Genomic DNA, 8,980 nt, shown 5'->3' with positions numbered 1-8,980 from the left:
TAAGATTGTGAAACCAAATGCGGTTGTAAACTTCATAAGATTTTCCTATGTTGCATGGTTTCCATGTAGTAAAATACCAACTTTCTTCTCGTTCTTAATTATTATTTGGTGGTTGCAAACATTAACTTGCATCATAATATCTTAAATTTTCTTGGGAAAGTGGGATTAATATTGCTAGAAGAAGTGTTGCATGAACTCAAGGTGCTAACTCTCATTTAATAAATTCGTTCAGGGATAATTTAAATTTATATGGCATAATTGGTTACTCTTATTTAAATAACAAAGGAAAAATGGTCAAGATGTCCTTAAACTATTTGAAATGAAAAAAATGCCCTTCATTTATATTTTGGTCCAAAAATGTCCTTGTTGTCAATAATTTGGTCCAGAAATGCCCCTATTGTTATTTAATAGCTCAAAAATATCCTTTTTCAAATAAATTTATTATTTATTTTCTTTTTGAACACATTTTTTTCCTAATAATATTTCTTTTATTAGCAAATATTTATTCTACTTCAATTAGAAAAAAAATTAAAAAATTAAAAAAAAAAATTATTTTATTATAATTATTTTTTATCGTTATTTGAATAAAAATTAATAATGAATTTATTATGATCTTATATATATGACATATATTATCCTTTAAAACATAGAGTACATGAAATTATTCTTTTTTAATTGATAAAATGTGATTACGAAGAATAAAATAATTTCCTACATTTTTATTACTTAAAGTGGTTTAAAAAGAAAGAAAACAAGAATAAAGTTTCTTAAAAATAATATTTTTATAAGGAACAAGATTTTTTTTTCTTAAAAAAATATATTTATTTGAAAAAGGGCATTTTTGACCCATTTTGTACCAATAGGAGCATTTTTGACCCATTAAATAACAATAAGGACATTTCTGGATCAAAATATTAACAATAAGGGTATTTTTGGACCAAACTATAAACGAACAATATTTTTATTCATTTCAAATAGTTTAAGGGCATTTTTGACCCTTTTCCCAATAACAAATATAATTATAGAAATATCATATTGAAATAAATCGTTCAAATCTTGAGAAAGATTGAGTGATGGTTTAGGGACTGGGTGCATATCTAGAATTCAAGCATCGTTAATTGGCTGAACACTGAAGAATGGCACTGCCCATTATGGGGATACAATCTTAGGTTTTAATCATATAAGTTTTACATCCAAGTTATTTACTACAATATTTAGTCTTTAACTATACAAGCTCTTTTCAACTCTTACGAAATTTCTTACATCCAACTCTTTCGTTCTGACGCAGACTTTTGTTTTTGCCCAAATTTCTTTAAAACAGACAAAAATTAAACTTCTTACATTGAACGATGCTATTTCTACAAATTACCCGTTTGAGCTAGCTAAGCCCAATGGATTGTAACAAAACTCATCCAACTCAAAAACATTTTTTATTTGTTATTTTATAAATTGTTTCATTATTTAATTAAACTGACAAAAGTTTTTGTTTTAATTTACATAATCAAAACACCAATAAAGATTATTTTTTAAAATGTTTTGATAAGTTTTTTTTCTAATGTCTCTGTGAATGATTAATTACAATACCAAAAACATCGTACTTGTGAAATAAATCAAGTTATTTGTACAAAAAGTGAAATTAAGAAAATAGACATTATTTTTACATATACATATCAAATTAAGAATTAACTTGGTATGTGCAAGAAGTTCATGTCATTATATGTCTACATGACATAACAAGCATTAGGGTTCTCATCACTGAACCACTGAGGGGCATATACATAATGAACAAAGTATGGAATTTCACCCTCCTTGGTTTTTGCCTCTACTTTCTTCACTTCCTTAAATTCAACAATTTTTTCTGTGTCTTTCACTTCAATTGTTACTTTTTCTTTCTTTACTTCCTTTTTTTCCTCCTCTTTCTTCTTTACGATTTCTACGTGTTTGCCAAATGTTTTTGTCACATACGTCACAACTTTTTCAGCCTCAAGTATTGTCTCAACTGTTATTGTTTGAGCTTTGAAGTCTGTTTTAACGGTATAAATTCCTGCAATAAATGCATATAAACAATAGAGATTATTTAAATAAAATGTCTCTGGAAATATAAATCTTGTTGGACTATATATTTTTACCTTTATGTTTGAGTAACCTCCTCTTTAGGTCAAGTTCACACTTGTTGCAATGCATGTAAACTTTCAATGTCGTTGTCTTAATAGTCTCCTTCTAGATTCAATAGAAACAAGTCAATGGAAGTGTCAATTCCTTAATAAACGTTTGGACATGAATCAATTGATATAAATATATATATATATATATATATATATATATATTTAAAGTTCAGTTGGAAAAGAATATTTTAAAAATTAAAGTGATGAATTAGTTTGATAAATATATATATATATAATTAAAATAATATTTTACTATTCAAAATTTTGAAGGAAAAAAAAAACACTTATAAGCGGTAAAATTATTTTTTCACCTCCCGTTTTCAACCAGTTCCTATATCAACGTGCTAATCTGTGATATTCTTCAAGGATTATCTTGTAACACCAGAAAAAGAGATCAAAAAGTAAAAAAAAAAAATGCAAATAATAAGTGATTAGTATGCTTTAACTGCTCAAATAAATCAAAGCAAAGCCCTGAAATATTTGCGCAAGAACAAGTGGATTATGAACAACCCTAACTTAATGATCGTCTGTATTTACAAGTTTTATTGATCTTTCGTAGCGTGGATAGGATCATAATAAAAAAATTAAGCTAAGTTCTTAAAGTTGTTGGTATATATATAAATTAATTAAAAAACAGGGAGTTGAGAAAATGAATTCATCGCTTCACAAACATTAATTTAAAGGGTATGGTCTAATAAGTTTTATAGCTCAAAAATGTTAGTAACTCAAACAAAACTCAATCCAAAATCAAGTCAATAATAATGCTAACAAAAAAAAATCAATTTAACACCACCAATAGCAATTATATTGAATATCTGCTGTTTTTAGTTTTAAATTAGTGTATACAGTGAAAATGTATAATTTATTTCCCTTTATGTCTTTACTTTTTTAATCATGTAATTAATAGTACTTATTAGTCATATTTATTTTAGTATACTTTAGTACTTTTAGATTTTATTCAATTTCATTATGATTTATTAGGTACAAATATTTACTTTATTTGATTTCATTACATTTATTCTGAAATACTTTAATACAATGCCATGATGTTCTCCCATTATTTTGTGTTATTTTCTTGAAAAATACCTTATATACTTGTATCCTAGCTACTAGGACTAAAGAAATATTTAGAGCTCAAGTTATATGTTTTGTGTTTGAAGAGACTTTACCTGAAAAAATTATTTTTATTTTCAAGAATAATTTGAAATTACTAAAAGGGTAAAAGAGGAAAGTAATGGTCCTAAATATTTTTACTTAATAAACGTGCATGCCTCACAAATACAATTAATATGGAATAGATGAGTGCTTAATGCAAGTGTCCGCAGAAACTCGGATTACTTATATGGAAAAACTAGGATTAGTAATATAAAGTATAAAAAATGGTATTAAAAAAATTATATTCTCATCTGAAGTTGCATTAATGGAAGAGAATTCAATATTTGAGTTTAACTTTTATATATTGATCAATACATATAAAATAAATTTATATTCTCAAATCATTTAAAAATAACTATAAATAACTGTTTATAAAAGTGGGATTACTAATTAGAATATAAGAAAGGTTATTTACTGTAACGTATTAATCTTAACAATCTAAATAGCATTTATATTGACGTTGTACATAAATTAAATTCATAATAAATTAATCTTTCATGAGCTATGCAATAGTTTTTGCAAAAACTTATTCACATTAGATATTATATTGAATTATTAATTTTTCGTGGATAAGCTATATATATATATATATATATATATATATATATATATTACTCTCTCGGTCCCATTTTAGGTGGCACTGTTTCTTTTTAAGTTCACCCCCCAAAAAATATCACCTTAATATAATTAGAAATAATTTACTCCTTCCGTTCCATTTTAATTGTTACGATTTCCTTTTTGAGAGTCAAACTATATAAACTTTGAAAAATATTTTAAGATGTATTTTTTTTATCATATTGATATAAAAAAAATTATAACTTATAGTACTTTTCGTATAGTTTTTTACTATCTAATTTTTTACTTTATAATATTGAGTTAAAGTAATATAATTTAACTTTAAAAATTAGTCAAATTGACTTCCGAAAAGCGCAATATGACAACTAAAATGAGACGGAGGGACTAACTTTAAAATTCCTCTTTTGTCCTTAATAAAATGATTTTCAATCGCACAAATATCTAAAAATTGTTTTAGATCATAAGTTTTAAAAAGTCTTCTTTTTTTTAAATATCGTGTAAAGTCAAATAGTTTCATATAAAATGAGAAAGAAAGATTATAATTTAGTGATGTGGGTGGACATACCATTTTCACTTCCTTTTCCTTTTCAACTTCTTTAACCTTGGTCTGGGATACTATCTCGACTTTCTTTTTACTCCATTTCTCTAAACGTTGGTGAATTTTCTTTGCGTCAATAGCACCTTTTACTGTAACTTCATCTTTCTCAAATTTCACATCCACAGTATGAACTCCTGACCCATGATACATTTTTTCTCTTCATATCAACTGATACCAATTGATGTCTCATGAAAATAGATAAAATAAAACAAGGGAAGAAAAAACATGTCAAAAACTATATCCTATATAAGCTCAGTTCTTAATTTTTGCTTTAATTATGTGTAAAATATAACAAAGTAAATTAAATGACTTGTCTAACCTAACTTAAATGTTCACATGAGATGATCATAAATCTTTAACATAGTATTAGAGAAGATAGATGTTGTAGTTCAAGTCTCACCGTTATTATTATTATAAAAATTATGGTCTTGGTTCACAAAATGAATCAAGTCAGCACGTGAAGATCATGGTGCTATATTAGAATTTAAAAAATTACAAAATAGGAGTGTACTATATGTTATAGTTTACATTTTCAGATGAGATTGTCCTATAATTCAACACATTGACATGAAAAGCTAGCAAACAAATAAAAAAAATTAATTATGTTTCGTACCTTGAGTTCTCAAGAGTGGTTTTCTAATATCATGTGCACATTTTGGACAGTGAAGACGAACTTTGTAAACTGCATTAATTACTTCAATTTTCTTCTCTTCTTTAGACATGGCAATCCCCTCAGCATTTACTACAAACAAGACATCTTTAGAAAATAGAATGAAGAATTCAGAAATTGTTTCTTTGATTTCGTTAAAGTACTTCACACGAAAATTGGTTGGTGGGAATTAGCGGGGGGTGGTTCACTAGTATGTGGAAGCTTGAGTTGTACTCAATTGAATTAAGGGAAAAGGTCCAAATTTAATACAACTCCATTAGATGAAATATCTTAATTTTATCTTTTGTTAATTTGAGTACTCATTCATCTTATTGTTAGGAACGAAAATAATTAGGTGTCATGCGCAAGCTAGCAAAGCAAACCTCGAATAACCATGAGTAAGAAGACAAACGAGAAATATACCAAAAGAGACACAAGCATTTAATGTGGTTCGGTCAACCGATCTACATCCACAAGAGGAGATGAGCAATCCACTATAAATATGAGAGTACAAATAATCGAGAGAAATAACCTCACACAATTCACTCGAAATAAAAAGAAGTTCACACAAATGCTAACGTAACACTTGTGTCTCATCGTTTCTCCCCCCTCACAAAACTCTCAAAGCCCCTGGACTACATTGTGAATGCTACCAAGTTAGAAAGAATAAACCTTTTTTCTATAAGAAAAAGGACTAGCCAAATATGGAGACATTGTGTTTTCCTTTTAGGAAAAGGAAAACCTAATTATACTAGAAAAGTCAGGGCAAACACCCAACAATTCTCCCCCTTGGCCTGAATTTCTGACAAAATAAATTTGCTCCACCTTCTTCACGTAATCTTCAACAGGTTGCATCTCTATCTTCAAAATCTCCTCTGCAAAATCTATGTCTCGGCATAGAGAACTTCTCTGAAAAATTTCTCCAACAAAAATCTTCATTACTGTCAAAAAAGTTGCAGCTAAAACTGAACCTGCCAAGATGAATACCCATTTTTAACCTTGCCCTGATAACACTTGTTATGACGGAAGGACGCAAACTCAAAAACAGAGAAAATAAATAACACCAAATTTAACGTGAAAAAAACCCTTCAAATCAAAGGTAACAACCACGGGATCTTTGAAATCTGAATTACTCCACTATAATGATAAGAGGGTTATAAATATTCTCCTAAATGGCTACACAAAAATTGCTAAGCAAGGAGAAGCAATAGATATACCAACAAAAGTAATAGGAAAAAAATCACTCAAAATAGAGCTACTATTAGGGACCTAAACTGAGATGTTGCTGACCTTCAAATCCGATCTCCACCGTTCAAATCAAACACTAAGATATTAGGAACACTCAACAAAATTTCAGGTCGATCTAATGGTTAATGAATCGGAAAACGCAATTTGAACGTTTCTGGCCGGAGAGGCAAAACTGCTGCGAAAACACTCTTTTCTTCTCTCTTCTCTCTTGTTGAAAGCTCTCTCAAAAACCTCTCTTATTTACCTAATATCTCTCAAAAACAATACCAATGAACAATTGCATAATTCTCTTAAATCATCCTATTTATAGAGTGGTACTTGTTCCTAAAGTCAAAACCAACTCCAAATAGGATTATAATTCCAATCATTTTCCAAATAGTATTGGGAACCAAATTAGGAGAATTATTCCAATCCTTTTACACATAGGATTAGGTCATGGACCTTTGGCTGGAACATGAGCCATATCCCAACAAACTCTCCCTCTAGCCAAGGGGCCAAATGGACTTCAAGTGGAGGAACTCTTGACAGGCTTCATGCCTGTGCTATTTTACAAAACTCTTGTTTTTCCGCGATCACCACTGTTGTAAGCATATCTGAAGGATTGCCATCAGTGTGTATCTTCTCAACCTCAAATAATTTCTCTTCCATGGCCATTCTAATCCAATGATACTTTCTACTAATATGTTTGGACTTAGAATGAAAGGTGGAGTGCTTGGTGAGATAAATAGCACTCTGATTATCACAGAATAAGACGAACCTTGATTGCTCAAAGTCAAGATCTTTCATAAATTCCTTCATCCAAAGTAATTTTTTGGCACCTTCAGTGATAGCAATATATTCGGCTTCTGTAGTGGATAGAGCTATGCACTTCTATAGTCTAGATTGCTAGAAAATAGCTCCCCTTGCAAAAGTGATCAAATAACCAGAAGTGAATTTTGAATTGTCAAGGATTGACTCCCAAATCAGAGTTTGTGTAGCATACAAGTTCAGGCTTGCCACTACCAAAACACAACTCCATATCTAAAGTGCCCTTCAAATATCTTAGTATCCATTTCATTGCATTCTAGTGTTCCTTTCAAGGATTAGAAAGAAATCTGCTAACAGTACCAACAACATGTGTAATATCTGGTCTAGTGCAAACCATTACATACATCAAACTACCAACTGTAGAAGAGTATGAAATACATGAAATCTCCTTTTTCTCTTCATTAGTAGATGGACTCTGGATCGTACTCAACTTAAAGTGTTTAGCAAGAGGAGTACTAACCATTTTTGCTTCTGTCATATTGAATCTCTTGAGTACCTTCTCAATGTACTTTTTTGGGATAATGATAACTCCTTCTTCTTTCTATCTCGATGAATTTGTATGCCTAAAAGTTTCTTTGCTGGCCCCAAGTCTTTCATTGCAAATAATTTTTTTAACTCCATCTTAAGGAATACAATTCTAGATTTATTTGTTCCAACAATCAGCATATCATCCACATAAAGTAGTAAGATAATAAAATCATCATTAAAGAACTTCTGAAAGAATACACAATGATCTAAAGAAGTTTTCTTATATCCTTGATTTTCGATGAAAGATTCAAACTTTAAGTATCATTGCCTTGGAGATTGTTTCAATCCATACAAGCTCTTTCTCAATTTGCAGGCATAATTTTCTTTTCCTTTAACCACGAAACCTTCAAGATGCTCCATGTAAATTTCTTCTTCTAAATCACTATGAAGAAAAGCAGTCTTGACATCTATCTGCTTAACCTCTAAATCTAGACTTGCAGCTAAGCCTAGAACCATGAGAATAGAAGACATTTTTACAATAGGAGAGAAAATTTTATCAAAGACAACTCTTTTTCTCTGGACAAAACCTTTGACAACTAACCTCGCTTTATATCTAGGTACAGATGTATGTTGCTATTGCTTTACTCTGAAGATCCATTTATTTGTCAAGGCTTTCTTACCTTTCGGTAAATCCACTAACTCATATGTGTCATTCTCATGAAGTGACTTCATCTCATCTTCCATGGCTTCTATCCACTTATCTCTATGAGTATCTAGCATGACTTCATCATAATCTTCAGGTTCTCCCATGTCAGTCAAATGTATATACCCATTAGGAGAATAACGTGTTGACTTTAGCTTCTCCCTAGTAGATCTTCTATAAGAGGTTTCTGGAGTATCTAGAGTAGTAATTTGAATATGAGTTGGTGGATGATCAACCATAACATCATTACTAGGAGCATCTTCAAGTTCTACACTCTGATGATCATTCTGATCTTGATCTCCATCGATATTAGTATCTTGGATTCCTTCATGTGCAAAAGATGTGTCAGTACTAGGAACTAGATCAATATCAATCAAGCTCTCATTAATCTAAGAATCTATTTTCTCGGTCTTGTTAATATCTTTAATTGTTTAGTCTTCAAAGAACACATTATCACGACTTCTGATAAGCTTCTTATCAATTGGATCATAAAAGCGATATCCAAACTCATCTTGACCAAAATCAATGAAGATGCACTGCTTAGTTTTAACGTCCAATTTTGATCTCTCATTTTTTGGAACATGCACACAAGATTTACACCCAAAGACTTT

General features: G+C 29.8%; 1 protein-coding gene across 2 annotated transcripts; it reads right to left on the bottom strand.

Annotated features, from left to right (window-relative positions):
- Positions 1 to 1,590: 1,590 nt before the first annotated feature.
- LOC129876604 (heavy metal-associated isoprenylated plant protein 4) lies at positions 1,591 to 5,253 on the bottom strand. 2 transcript variants are annotated; one of them, XM_055952079.1, is made up of 4 exons: positions 5,108 to 5,253; positions 4,462 to 4,628; positions 2,130 to 2,220; positions 1,591 to 2,044 (listed from the first exon to the last, which is right to left on the bottom strand). In XM_055952079.1, the coding sequence occupies exons 1-4, from the start codon at positions 5,214 to 5,216 to the stop codon at positions 1,722 to 1,724; spliced, it is 690 nt and encodes a 229-aa protein (XP_055808054.1). In that variant the 5' UTR covers positions 5,217 to 5,253; the 3' UTR covers positions 1,591 to 1,721. The 2 variants fall into 2 exon arrangements, with proteins under 2 accessions (XP_055808054.1, XP_055808055.1); XM_055952080.1 differs by having other exon boundaries at positions 2,130 to 2,217.
- Positions 5,254 to 8,980: the final 3,727 nt, after the last annotated feature.

The sequence above is a fragment of the Solanum dulcamara genome, chromosome 12 (assembly GCF_947179165.1).
Source record: "Solanum dulcamara chromosome 12, daSolDulc1.2, whole genome shotgun sequence".
In the NCBI taxonomy this organism is placed as follows: domain Eukaryota; kingdom Viridiplantae; phylum Streptophyta; class Magnoliopsida; order Solanales; family Solanaceae; genus Solanum; species Solanum dulcamara.
This window is presented reverse-complemented; position numbering and strand designations above follow the sequence as displayed.

What these genes read in the sequence shown, in the direction of transcription:
- LOC129876604 (XM_055952079.1), bottom strand. Translation starts at nt 5,216, where the DNA reads ATGTCTAAAGAAGAGAAGAAAATTGAAGTAATTAATGCAGTTTACAAA. An exon ending in ACCACTCTTGAGAACTCAAG is followed by an intron (nt 4,629 to 5,107) that starts GTACGAAACATA and finishes ATCATGGGTCAG; the next exon opens with GAGTTCATACTGTGGATGTG. An exon ending in AGGAAAAGGAAGTGAAAATG is followed by an intron (nt 2,221 to 4,461) that starts GTATGTCCACCC and finishes TATTGAATCTAG; the next exon opens with AAGGAGACTATTAAGACAAC.